The 13,312-nt window shown below is 40.5% G+C and overlaps 3 protein-coding genes across 3 annotated transcripts; 1 reads left to right on the forward strand and 2 right to left on the reverse strand.

The window, feature by feature from the left end:
• The first annotated feature begins 3,745 nt into the window (after positions 1-3,745).
• LOC21398965 (photosystem II reaction center PSB28 protein, chloroplastic) lies at positions 3,746-5,382 on the forward strand. The gene is made up of 2 exons (XM_010093516.2): positions 3,746-3,966; positions 4,719-5,382. Exons 1-2 carry the CDS (start codon positions 3,894-3,896, stop codon positions 5,186-5,188), a joined length of 543 nt encoding a protein of 180 aa, XP_010091818.1. The 5' UTR covers positions 3,746-3,893; the 3' UTR covers positions 5,189-5,382.
• Positions 5,383-5,569: 187 nt separating this feature from the next.
• Positions 5,570-8,021, reverse strand: LOC21398966 (subtilisin-like protease SBT1.2). The gene has a single exon (XM_010093517.2). The coding sequence runs from the start codon at positions 7,974-7,976 to the stop codon at positions 5,661-5,663; it is 2,316 nt and encodes a 771-aa protein (XP_010091819.1). The 5' UTR covers positions 7,977-8,021; the 3' UTR covers positions 5,570-5,660.
• A 2,454-nt stretch (positions 8,022-10,475) lies between these two features.
• LOC21398967 (xyloglucan galactosyltransferase MUR3) lies at positions 10,476-13,022 on the reverse strand. Its single transcript, XM_010093518.2, has 2 exons — positions 12,943-13,022; positions 10,476-12,568 (listed from the first exon to the last, which is right to left on the reverse strand). Exon 2 carries the CDS (start codon positions 12,482-12,484, stop codon positions 10,679-10,681), a length of 1,806 nt encoding a protein of 601 aa, XP_010091820.1. The 5' UTR covers positions 12,485-12,568; positions 12,943-13,022; the 3' UTR covers positions 10,476-10,678.
• Positions 13,023-13,312: the final 290 nt, after the last annotated feature.

A 13,312-nucleotide genomic window follows, 5' to 3' on the forward strand; every position in this document is an offset into this window, starting at 1 on the left:
TTTTAGACTGAACAAATTCTAAATTTTAATTTTCTGTATTCTATCCCGAGAATGACGTTTCTGACAGTGTCAACTCCCGAGCTCATATTGTATCCATCTACTATAGGTATTTATCTTGTGACTTTAACCTAACTGTCTAGCAATTAAGGATTTTTTTCTTCTTTTAAAATGCCAGTGCGTTTTTTTTTATACGCCGCTAACATCGTGCTGTGCTTAGAGATTCTTGAAATTAAGATTCTCAAACTATACTTGTACTGAAAATTATTCCGCCTTAAAATACGGCGAGAATTTATAGATCGAATTTACTTGATCGAAACATGAACTTAACATGAAATTTGCTATAGAATTTAGGAATACATATATTAATTCCATAAATCCTCCATTCACAATATAACATAATATTTTCTAAGAAAATCCTTGGCTTAAAAATACATGAATTGTATTATTTAAGGTCTGGAATTTTCTCAGTCATTACACCGCCGCACCGGAACTCGCACCAAAACTCCCAGATTTATCTTACTGGATCTTGCAATATCAGCGCCAATCGCGTCGGTGTTCTCAGATTTCGTTGTAAATTCGCCTCAAATTTGGCCGATCTGGCACCAGATTGCGAAGAACCACTCAAGTCTTCGTCGGCCTCGCACAATCCTAGATCTCATCGCACTCTCTCCAGCGTTGGTCGATGTCTTGGAATTTCTAGATCTGGTCGCCACTCAACCCAACTAGATCCCAATGCATCCGTCGTTCGTTTGCCCTCCACAAGCTCTTCCTGGCGGCGCATCAACTGATCCAAACGATCCAACTTGCCATGGATTGCCTCGACAGTCTTCGCAAGTACGGAGATCTTCTATACGGGATGGAATCATTGCAGCAAGTGAGTCTTGAACTCCGACCAACTCCGAAACGGCCATCGCCGATCTTCCGATTGAAACCAGGTCAGAGCTTCAGCCTCTAAGTGGACAACCACAGCCTCTAATTTCTTTCGATTTGGCATACGAAACTCTGAAAAGCTTCGTTCCACACAAATAATCCAACCGGCGTCATCACCGTAGAAAACCGGCAAGTCAATCCGCCGATTTAGGTCCTCTCCACCATCCGGAATGAGATCTGGTCTCCACCAGCCTTGTCGATGTAGCATGTCGGCCAAGAATCGATGCTCTTATACCATTGTTAGGAACCCGATAATCTGAGTTTCATTAACAACTCTAAAAATAGAAAGGTATGTGAAAGGTATTCTAGGACGTTTGTAAACAGTTTTCAGCACACAAAAAAAGAAAAAAAAATTAAAACTTTAAAGAACATATTTATTTTGAAACAGATAGATCTGTAAAGAGTAATTGTTGACCTAATTTGTGTAACTGTGAGTAGTATTTTTAGCTACAGCAAGATAAATGTACGCATATATAGAGTCTTGTGCAAACAGTAAGAGCATCAACTATATATACACCTCATGCAACGCTTTCATATCTCATAATTTTCACTAGATGCAATTTGTCGTAAGGACATGAAGAGAGATGAGATGAATTAGCAGTCAATATTAAAAGTTTCTCAAGAGAAAAAGGATAAAAGAAAACAAACAAATCCTCCGTAAACAAACACATGACAAATTATCCGAGCAAAAACATATAACAAATTAGTTGATTAAAAAAAATCCTCCATTTTGGTTCAATCTCGTTAAAAATTGAGAAGCTAAGTTTTAATATAACAAAGTAACAACACATATACTACGGGTCATGGATAAAACCCGGACCCAACAACAAACTATAAATACCCCATAGTCATCTATTGAGATAAGGATATTTTTTCCGCCCAACTCTTACCACTCCATTTATTACTACCTATTAGCCCGCCTGATTTGAGCGTCGGAGTGCCTTTCGCAGCACCACATCAGTGTCTCCCCTCACTCCGGAGCATTCTCTTGTTCCCGTGTAAGACATAATTTCTGGACCCGAGTAGTGATCGAAGCACCGACCAGTGAGCGGCGGAGGCAAAGTCCGAATACCGTGCTCCCCAGCACGTGGGTTTTGATTCAGCTCAGACATCAACACCCATTTATATTAAGGTAATTTTTATTTTTGAGTAAAAGGAAAGAAATGGTGATTCAATTATAGAATCAATGCTTTGCATTTCCAAAAAAGAAGAAAATATAGCCAAGGGTTTCATTACACTTGACAACAAAAGTCAAAAATATTAGCATGTATTTCCAAGGAAGAAAAAGAATAAAAAAATATAAAAAATAAAAAAAAAAAAGCCCTTAGCTTACGCCTTACACCTTACGTGGATCTTACGTAAATCTTGTGACTATATATATAACAAGTCCGTTGGTCTCTCATTGCGTGCTGTCGTTTGAGTGTAACTATTAACCAAAACCCTTGAGAAGAAGATCATATAGCCATGGATTTCTGCACGAGTGTGGCAGCGCAGTTGATGTTGGACGAGATGAAAAAGGAAAGCTCTTCAAATAACTTCTTGTTGTCTCCATTATTAATAAGCATGGTTCTCAACTAATTTGCTCGCTTCAGCAGCTGGGCTCGTGATCAGGGAAAACCTTGGATCAGTTATTGAAGATTACTGGCTCCAAAAAAGACGAAGATCTCAACTCCGAGTCTTCAACCATTACGACTCTCCTCTCTCCTATGATGAATCTGAATCATCTTATCATAATACTAATCATAGGTTCGACAACTCCCAAGAAGCCGCTCTTTAATTTCGTAACGCTATTTGGGTTGATCATCGTTTCCCTCTAATTCCTTCTTTCCAAGAGATCACCAAGACCATCTACGTCGATGCGCCGAGTGTAATATGGCTATTAATTGCTTCTTGAGGTAGACTTTTTTTTATATAAAAAAAAAATCTTTATTATTTTGTTTAAGCCGATAATGTTTTTCATCTTTGATGTCTTTCATGTACTCATTGCATCTTTAATACTCAACAGGGCTTTAGTCAAATTGTCAAATATATATATCTAAAGAATTTTACGTGCATGGTAGAGTTTTCCCTTGTTTTTAGTTTTAAGATTTTTAATGTCTTCAAGCTTCTTTTTTTTTTTTTTTCATAAACAAATAAGATTTGCGTTTTGGACTCGGAGATACACATCATTTATTATTTTTACAATTAGAGTCAACATATTACCGAGTGTTTAGATTAATCTTATCATGCAATAACGCTTTTACAGGATTTTTGAGATTGTTCTGTACTATCAATACGGGGAATAGAGGAAGAAAGATGATGGGTCGGTGCTGGAAGAATGCCCTCCTTTCCTCTAGAATGTATCAGCCCATCAAGCTTCTATTCAGAGAAATAGAGAATTTATCTTTAAATATATATAAATCTAAATTTTTATCATTTATTCTTAGATCTCTTTCATTTCACGAATTTAAGTTTTCAATTCGAATTAATATATGATATTTTTTTAAAATTTTTTACTGTAATAAAAAAAATTAAATATGACATTTTTAAAAATTTTTTACTGTAAAAATTTAAAATTAAAAATGATGAAATTAACAAAATCTTAATAAAAAATAAAAAGTAAAAATCTGACCGATGCACTCTCAGCTATTTGTCAATATTATCCTTTCTAGCGCCACTACTTGAGGCCCATCTTGTGGTCGGCCCAAACATCCAGACCCTGCCATTTGTACAGTCGTGATTGGCGTCCAAGCTCTGCACTAGTATCAGAACGAAGCTGGTAGCAAAAGAAATCTATTTGCCCATTAAAAAAAAAAAAAAAAAAAAAAATCTATCTGCCACAAAATCCAATCCTTGGCAAAGCTCCTTACTTTAGCCTTTAGGGAAGTGTGGTTGTCGTTGTTACACACCATGATGTTCCAAAACCACAACAACTCTCCGTTATAACTCTCTCCATTTTATCTCTCTCCTGTTCTCTCCCAGCAATGGCAACTTTACAATCTCTTGCATTCTCTTCTCCACTCTCTCACCATCTTCACCAACCACGCTCTTTTTCGGGTAATCTCTCTCTCTCTCTCTCTCTCCCCTGCTTTCTCATTAAATTTGACTTCATTATCATTTTATGCATTGCCTTTTTTATGATCCTTTTTGCCCGAATCATATTTTCAAGGTTCTGGGAAAATAATGGGTAAAAGAGCAATCTGGGTGTAATGGGTACGTGGGTTTTGATTGCGAAACCTTTAGAATTCTCTTCGTGAGAATGGGATTGTGGGGGAAAAATTGGGGCTTGGTTTTTGTGCTTCACTATCTTAATGCTTTCCCTTGTCTTTCTATACCTTTTTTTTCTTTCTTTGATATTTTGGGATAATTAAAATTCCAGGCCTGAAGTCTCACCAGAGTCTACTAGCAATTGATGAATTCACTGCAACTTTTTTCCATTTCTGAAGGGCTTGTCTAATTGTGAAGTTTGTGTTCGTATGAAAATAGGCACAAAAAAAACAAAAACAAACCTTTCGTTTTGCTGCTGCACTAGCCACCAAAACAAGTTTTTAAGCATCATGATGAGTGTTACAATCGCATTATTATTGGCTCTCCTTTAAACGGTTTAAACTTTTAGGATAATTGATAAACTTTTAGTATCACTTTAGGAAGATTAGGAGGTCCTGAATTTAAACTCTGATAATTGGGCGTTCTTTAAAATTGGCAATCACATGCCGAATTGGTAACTAACAATTAGAAATGAATCTTTGGAACACAACTAGAAAAGTAGCTAGTGAATTCAATACTAATAGGCTTCTCTTGTTGTGTAGGTAAGGTGTCTTTGACCATCCGAGGAAGTTCACACTCCACATTCAATGGGCAGTGTTTGCAACTGCCTCGCCGTCGATGGTCGCAGCCTAGACCGAACGCCCAAGTGCCTGGTTTTGTCATAAAGATGGTGAAGCCAACAATTCAGTTCATCCAAGGAACTGATGAGCAGACAATACCGGACGTGAGGCTGACCCAATCAAGAGACGGCACAAATGGCATGGCCATATTCAAGTTTGATCAGCCTTCTGTCTTTGACTCATCAGGTGAAGTTGGTGACATTACTGGCTTTTACATGATTGATGATGAAGGTGTTCTTCAGTCTGTTGATGTCAATGCCAAATTCGTCAACGGGAAGCCCGCAGGGATCGAAGCTAAGTACATTATGCGATCTCCGCGAGAGTGGGACAGATTCATGAGATTCATGGAGCGATACTCTAATGAGAATGGCTTGCAATTTATTAAGAAATAAGATGTTGTATATCCTTTTTTTTTTTATGTATTAGCACCACCCCACTTTTTCCACTTTCATTTTCACCATTGTTCACTTTCTTTTTCTCCTCTTCTTTTTGTAATTTATTTGAGTGAAATTACAGGAATCAATCTTACTTGATTCCTCTGTAAGTGCTTCACTTTCTTTCAATTTAATCCAGCCAATTTTGCTCAGCCAAGTGATCAGTGTTGACATTCCTTCATATTTATTATGCGACCAGTTTTTTAAATTTATATGTTATTTTAAATTAATAGTGTAAGGACAGGAACAAGAAAAGAATCAGAAGATAGCTTCTTGAAAAACAATATGTAAAGCAAACTATGCCAAGTCATCATTCACTGATACCTAAATGTTCTTGACAATAAATTTAACCCTCAAATTTTTCAATAACATGAATCCTCCGAGTCAACAAATCAGAAAAGTCAACGCTACATGACAACACTCGTCAAAATCATTTATTCGTCCAGGCTATTGAGATAGGGCTTCTGACTCTGTACAAGCTATTTTTGGCATTGACCCATGTCAAATGTCCTTGTGCATAGCTATGACTCTGTACCACTGATCTCTTCCTTGATATAAACCAAACTCTGTAGCTCAAAACTTGGTTAATTCTTGTGAACACTAACCTCCTAGGCTTAACTCTCACTTTCACATCCTGTGGAGCTTCTATTTCCAGCGAGTAAATGGAATTAGGACTGCCCACATTCGTTAATCGCCTCTTGATCATCTTACTCCCTGTTCCGCGCTTGAAAATCACCGAAATCGAAGGGTAATTAAGGCTAAATCCCTTGTTGATCGTCAAAATTTCGCGGCAGCTTACGTTCTTATGAGTGACAGAGAACACTTCCAAATCAGTGTATCCAAGAGTGCAAAGATGAGTGACATACTCACCGGGCCTAATGTCATAAACCAGCCCGGGATCAAGCGCTCTTTGAGGGTTGACATGTCCCGCCCCGAGGGCGAACACTCCAGCAGGCTTGTCCCCGTCCATTATCGGTCTCCCCGAATGGTCGGTCACGTGGGCAGTGGTCATAATGGCGGATTTCACCGCGCCAGGGCTCCATTTCGGGTGCGCCGAGCGGATTAGAGCGGCAATGCCGCTCACATGAGGGCATGCCATGGAAGTCCCTGACATGACAGTGAAGTTCACTCTTCTAGAATCTTCTGGAAGGCCACTGGGGCCCAGGTTTTGAGGCCAAGCGGCAATGATATTAACTCCCGGAGCAACCACATCTGGTTTTAGTATTGAAGGATTTGAGAAACTTGGTCCTCTGGCGGAGAATTGAGCCACTTTTGGTGCCTCTGATCTTCCGATCACAGTTCCTCCAAACTCGATTCTTCCCATAGGCTTCTTTGTGGAGTTTATGTAAGTTTTTAACCGAATCGATTCGTCGAAACCGACCAATGTCGCCGGCAAAACGTGGACATCGACGGAATCTTCCTCTAAGTTCAGCTCTGTATTTGTCAAGATCATTGCTAAACCACCAGCCTCCTTCACAACTTGACCTTTCTCTGATCTTCCATTGATACCTCTGTCACAAACCACCATTTTTCCCGCCACTTCCTCTTTTGTAAGAGACCCACTGAGGCAGAACTGACTTCCTATGTCTTCGCTCATCAAGTAGACTATTTCGAGCTCTTTCGCCGAGCCCGAAATTTGGTTCCCGGGATACAAGGACTCTCCGTAAAGAGATTCTCCGTTGCCCATTCGGACGATGGCCGGAAATTTCCTGTCCATTGTGCTTGCGCCAATGGTGGCAATCCAAGGAGCTTCGTTCGCCACCGAGCTTTCGATCGGCCCGTTGTTTCCCGCCGCGCAAATAACCGAAACTCCGCGCTCCATCGCTCGGAAACTCCCGATGGCAATGCTGTCCGCAAAAAGCGGCATCGGAAAGCCACCTAACGAGAGGGAAAGGACATCGACTCCATCTTTAATTGCGGCGTCCATTGCAGCCAGAATGTCGGAGCTATAGCAGCCGGTGTACCAGCAAACCTTGTAGGCAGCAATGCGGGCGAACGGAGCCATCCCCCGCGCCACGCCGGCTGCATTGCCGAGCACGCTCGCCGTCGGGACTGAAGCACCGCCCGCGGTCGACGACGTGTGACTGCCGTGCCCGTGCGAGTCTCGCGGTGACACGTATTCCTGGACACTCTCTGGTGAGGCCGATGCTGACCCCGAGGCCACCCGGTGGCCTTTGATGAAGAATCTAGCGCCAATGAGCTTCCTGTTACAGCTTGAAGAGTTGAAGTCTTGGCCTTGTTGGCAAATTCCTCTCCATCTCTTCGGAACCGCCGGCATTCCCCGGTCGCTGAAGCTCGAACTCTCCGGCCAAACTCCGGTGTCAAGGACCCCAATTATTGCTCCTCCACCGAATTTAGCCTTGTACCATGAGTTTTCCCTTGTGGGGTTTAGTCCCAAGAACTTGTAAGAGTAAGTGGTGTGAAGCTGAAGCCTTTGGTCTGGCCTAATTGCCATGACACCGGGCAGTTTTTGCAGGGACTCGAGCTCGGGTTCCGATAACTGCGCGGCGAAGCCTTCCACGGCAGAGTGGTAAGAGTAGAGCAGGCGAGAAGAAGGGTCTTCATCTTCTGAGGAAACGATTTGTTGAAGAAATGACATGTGCCAGTCAAGCTTAGACGTGAAGAAAGAGTTTGTGATGCCATTTGGGTGGAGCTGAACTACGTAAGTTTGGAGGGTGTTTGCTTGGAGAGAATACAAGGAAAGGAAAATGGCGGAAAGGTAAAAATGGGGTTTGGAATATTCCATTGTTTGGGGTTAAGAGAATGGTGATGGGCATGATTTGGTGGGAGAATTGTGGGGGTATTTGAAGAAGAAGAAGAAGATGATGAAGAGATGAGAATTCAAAACTCGGTTTGGGATGCATGTCTGAGCTCTGAATATGAAACTCGTGAAATTTAAGAGCTCTCAATCACGAGGATCTTTTGTTATGAGAGAGAGAGAGAGATTTTAAGGTCTCTTGGAGGAGCTGAAGAGAGTTTTGCTCTAAGCTGCTCTTTCACGAGAAGTCTAGGCTAGGCTTTATTAACGCATTTTCACTGTAAGATCGTTATATTCAAACTCTGTAAATCTTTGTTTGTGGACTGGCTGGGGAAACCAAATCGATGTTTTGGTCAATTGGTCTTTTATTTTATTTTATTTTTTGTATTTTTTTGGATACAGAAACGAGAAGGAATTGACATTAATTTCGTTGTTTCTAAGTGCATTTATGTTCACGCTGCAGCATTTGTGGCTTGCATGGCTCCACTGGCTCGTGTGGCTTGTGCTTTTACTCTCACTGCATGTTCTGATTTCTCACACTTTCTTGTTAATCTTTTGTCATGTCGTAGGTAAGGAAGGAGTGATTAGAAAAATGTGGTAGGAACTCTGATAAAAGAAATTTATTTGATCAGCCATATGCCTAAGTAATAAGCTGTTTGTTTTTCCAAATATTAATTCTCACACTTCGCTTTGCTTAAATTTTGTCGTTTATATATTTATCGTCTAAATGTTGTCGTTTTAATGAGCTTGTTGTTTTATAAATTATTGTCGTTTATGAAAGTTATGTTGTTTATTTATTATTATTATTTTCTATGTGACATTGTGTGACTGTCGTTACAATATGTCGTCGTTCGCAATTAATGTCGTTGCCATATTGTCGGTTTCAAACATTGTCGTCTATGCGTGTCTAATAATAACTTCGTGTCGTTAATGTGCTAATGACACGCCAGTTTAAGTTTGAGTGTTACCATCGTTCAAGTTAAAATATGATGACATTCATCGATCAAAATTTTTGTCCCGCTATTCTCGTTTATATTTTATTGCCATTGTCATGGCACATTGTCGTTGGGAAACGATTTCATTTGTACAGAAAATGCTGTTCTGTTAGAATATTGGCGTCTCTGAGTTGTTGTCGTTTCACGTGACTGTCGTTTATGCGTTATTGTCCTTCAAGATTATCATTCAAAAGTTCTGTCGTGTTGTCGTTTATATTCTATTGCCACTCCAAATCTGTTGCGTAGTCATTTGGAACAGTAACATCGCTTTGTTGTCGTTTTTAAATTCTGTTGCTTTAAAGTTGTTGTCGCTTCTGTGTGACTGTCGTTCATTTAGAATTTTGCCCTCTGGCGCTTGCCGTTTCTCGGATTCTCATCGGAAGTGATGTCGTTTTCTAAAATGCTGTCGTTCATGCTTGACTAAAGTTAAATTTCATGTCGTTTCCGTTACAAGTGACACGTTGTTCGAAATCTTCGATTTTTCGTCGTCCAAGCTAGAAAAACCTCGAGGAAGAGACAAGTGTCTACAATACTACAGCAAAATCTATCATCTAAAATAGCAAATCTAATATCTATATATATAATCTATTATTAACTCCAAACAAAAAAAAAAACAAAAAAAAAAAACAAAAAAAAAACTCCACTCACACATATACTGTCATCACTTGCACGAAACAAAAAAGCAAAGAAATTCAACGTAACAAGAAATATAAATAAATTATCATCGAAATGTTTATATTCAACTCTCTTGTGCAATCGCAAATCTGAGGTGAGCTTCCTATGTATATATTTTAATGAGCTGCTTGGAATTTTTTTTTTTTTTTTTAAGAACATATAAACTTGTGATTTTCCACCGTCTTGATACAACAACGCGCTCCCTCTAAATAAACAATAAATAATAAATGAAAAACATAAGCGTGTACGATAAAACTAAACCAGTTCATTCCAGCTAATATCCAAATCCAACCAAGTATAAGAACACTCTTCCGAGTTCTGAAACACATGCCGATCTCCATACAAAAAAATAATAAATAAATAAATAACCACGCACAGCTAAAACTCAGGCATCAGGCACTACATGTGGGCTAAGCTTAATTAAATAACTAATATCCAATAGAAGTTAAACAGGTTGTACCATGTCGAGACAGACACAATGAATTTAGCAGAAAACATGTGCCATAATCGAACATAAATCGAACATATAATATGCATTTAATACATGTTAGAAGAGATGAATGTCATTCAAGTTTCAAAGCTTCACTTTGTATCTTCCCGAAGTTCGAACATATCAAAAACTTTCTTAGATCGTTGATGTATGTTTCTCAGTGATGATCAACCATTCAAGCTTAATTCTGTGTAATCAGATTCAAATTAATTCCACTCAGAACAGAAGCATTGAAATGAGTATTACTAATTCCAAGTTTATTTCCTGTAAATGAAGATAAAAACTCAACTAGATACAACACAAAGAATCGCTGATAAGAATACATTATGCAAGGAAAAAAAAAATATTCTATATTAAAAATACGCGTCTATGTTTTGATTTGACAATTTGAGCCATGCTGACATTCTGAGATGGCTTCATCATAAGGCCCCAACATGATTTCATACCTGCTCATGATTGTAAGCAGGAAGTCTCGTTCTAAGCTGTTGTTTGCATGTAGAAGTCCTACTCTGTATTGTTACCTCCAGTCATCACTGATCTCGCTGTTCATTCTTCCAAGAATTTTTCGCAGCTTCAGCAGATGAATCAGAAGAGTCGCCGCCGTTTTCATTCTTCGGTTTTGAAAAGAAAGGATCCCATTCATGAGGCCCCACCTCACGTTGTCCCTCCTCCAACAAAGCATACTTCCAACTGTTTTCTTCAATGAAGTTCTCATCTATACGACCTTCGATGATGTCCTTCCTCAAGTTGGTAACTTTGTCTATAACTGCTTGGACGGAAACGTCAAAGGCGTCTTTGAGAGTCTCCAATTTAGAGCGAGAATCTGCATATACAAGCCTCGGGATAAGGCTTATGACATGCTCCCTCATGATCTTCACCTGTTCTGGAGGAATTTGAAGAAGCCTTTCCTCTATGCTAACGTTCCTCTTTCGGATATCATCCTCTGGAATGAAAACTGAATACAGGGTATAATTCTTCGGAAGATGCCAAGTATATTGTGTGTATGCTGAACCTGGATGGAAGAACACAGGTATGCAACCAGCCAACATCGAATCAAAAGCAGATCTTCGCGTGTAGGAATCGCCTTGCGGTTGTAAGCAGAAAAGGGAGCTCTGGAACATCCGCATTATACTGCTTGGGGAATGACATTTGCTTTCACCAAAATCACATTCCAACAGTTTGCCGACCTTCGATATCCGGCATTGATCAATGATCTGCCCTCTAATTGACTTGGGATTGCCTGGACGTGGTGCACCGGCGAAAGAGAAGAGCCACTTACGCTCTAGATTTCTCATGCGGTCCTGCCAGATAAACACGTCTGCATCCTTTGCTGGATGGAAATACGTTGGATATGGAATTCCAAAATCATTGGCATTCCATGGGCTTGATTCAACCACGAGCATGGACATGTTCTTTGCAGCTGGTAAAAAGAGAAGCTTGTTGCCCCAGTCCGATTCCTCCTTAGTCAGTCTTCTGAAATCCCATGTTATTCTGCCAGCGACCAGAAAATGGTCTTTGCCACCCATAATGCCCCACTCCGGCCTCTTCATAAGCCAATCAACCAAATCAAGTGAAGCCGCATCCCTCGTCGAAATATTGTACCCCCAAAGGTACCGAGCAATATCGAACCCAGCATAAAAGGGTACAAAAATAGCCGCTGCAAGAGACGAATCATTGGTCAGGCAGTCATACTGCTTCATCCGGTTACTGAATATGACATCAACAGTAAACTGATTCGTCGCATACCACCCGGTATCGGAGAACACCCCTTCAACATTCTCCAATGGAGGACCAAGCCCGGCATTCGTCGTGAACTTGCACATATTCGTCCAAAGGCTCAAACTTCTACACTCCTTCAACATATCCTCATTAAACCTCGAAGGAAGGTCATGCACATAGATATACCTCCCACCACACGGATCGCTCTTGTTCTCAACAGTTCTCAATGCCCTCATAAATGGAAAATTCTCCTTTTCAACATGATTTTGGCTAGTTTGAGAAGGGTTGGCCGTATCTTCATGACGTTGGGTAGGTTCTAAAGGGATGGGTATTTGATGGGCATCAATTACATCTTCATGAAATTTGGTAGGTTTTGAAGGGATGGCCTTTTGACGAGCTACAAGGTCAGAGGGGGAATCATTGTCGACGGTACCGGGTTGTAACTTCACCGATTCATCGACATTGTTATTCCCAAGCACAACAAAATGGAAGTACAATAGCAAAATCCAGAAAAAAGCAGACAGCAACACCAAGCAACAAAGCCGGTTCTGCTGGTTCTTCCCCGCCCCCTTCTCCATTTGCTCGGAGGGAACACTTGCCGCCGAGCGGCGTCTCATTAGAAGAGAAACTAATCACCGACCACACATTTTAGTGAATCAATCACACTCAAGTGCCGATTTTTCATCAATCAACAAGAACAGCTGTTTAGAACATCAACAAAGAAACCAAATCCCCAAATCAAACACTCGAACCAAAAAAAACAAGGCCTATTTTCGTTATTCTACAAAATTCCAAGCCTGTTAATCAGCTCATGAATGCTGAACAGAGCTTCAACTAAAACGGAAATTTTCAACACCAACAAGCAGATTCAACTGAAGTAGCTAAAACCGATCAAATCTGATCGGAAAAGTATAATCTTTCGAGGAAAAATGGCCGGCACGAACCCCGAGGAATCGCCGAGTTTGCCCAACCCGTTACGGATCGTTGGAGAGCAAACGATAAACGAAGAACAGAAGAAAATGCAATGAAAAAGAAGATTCGTAGACTGAAAATGAGATTGGAGAAAGAAACTTACATGAACGTTTCGGTTTGCTCGGAAAGATCCGAGACTTTTGGTTTGGTCTCGTGCTCAGAGAAGAGGAGAGAGAGAGAGGGGGAAATGAAGCGAGGGAGCGAGAAAGAGAGAAGATGGAATATAATGGACAGGCGGAGGGGCGCACGTTAGCAACGTGCGCCGCGGTCGCCTGTTGTCGGTAGTCGCTGGGATTACGCCACGTTGCGCGGTGGAAACTACGTGTCGGATTTGGAAAACTGATGTAACTTCCTTAAATTACGTCACTCCTGTTGGGGGCCATTAAAAAAAAAACCACTTTTGTGAATGTGAAGGGAAATTGACCAAGTTTTCGTTCTCTCTTTTTTGATAATTGAGCACGGAGTTATCAAAT

The sequence above is a fragment of the Morus notabilis genome, unplaced genomic scaffold, assembly GCF_000414095.1.
Source record: "Morus notabilis unplaced genomic scaffold, ASM41409v2 Scaffold602, whole genome shotgun sequence".
NCBI classification, from domain to species: domain Eukaryota; kingdom Viridiplantae; phylum Streptophyta; class Magnoliopsida; order Rosales; family Moraceae; genus Morus; species Morus notabilis.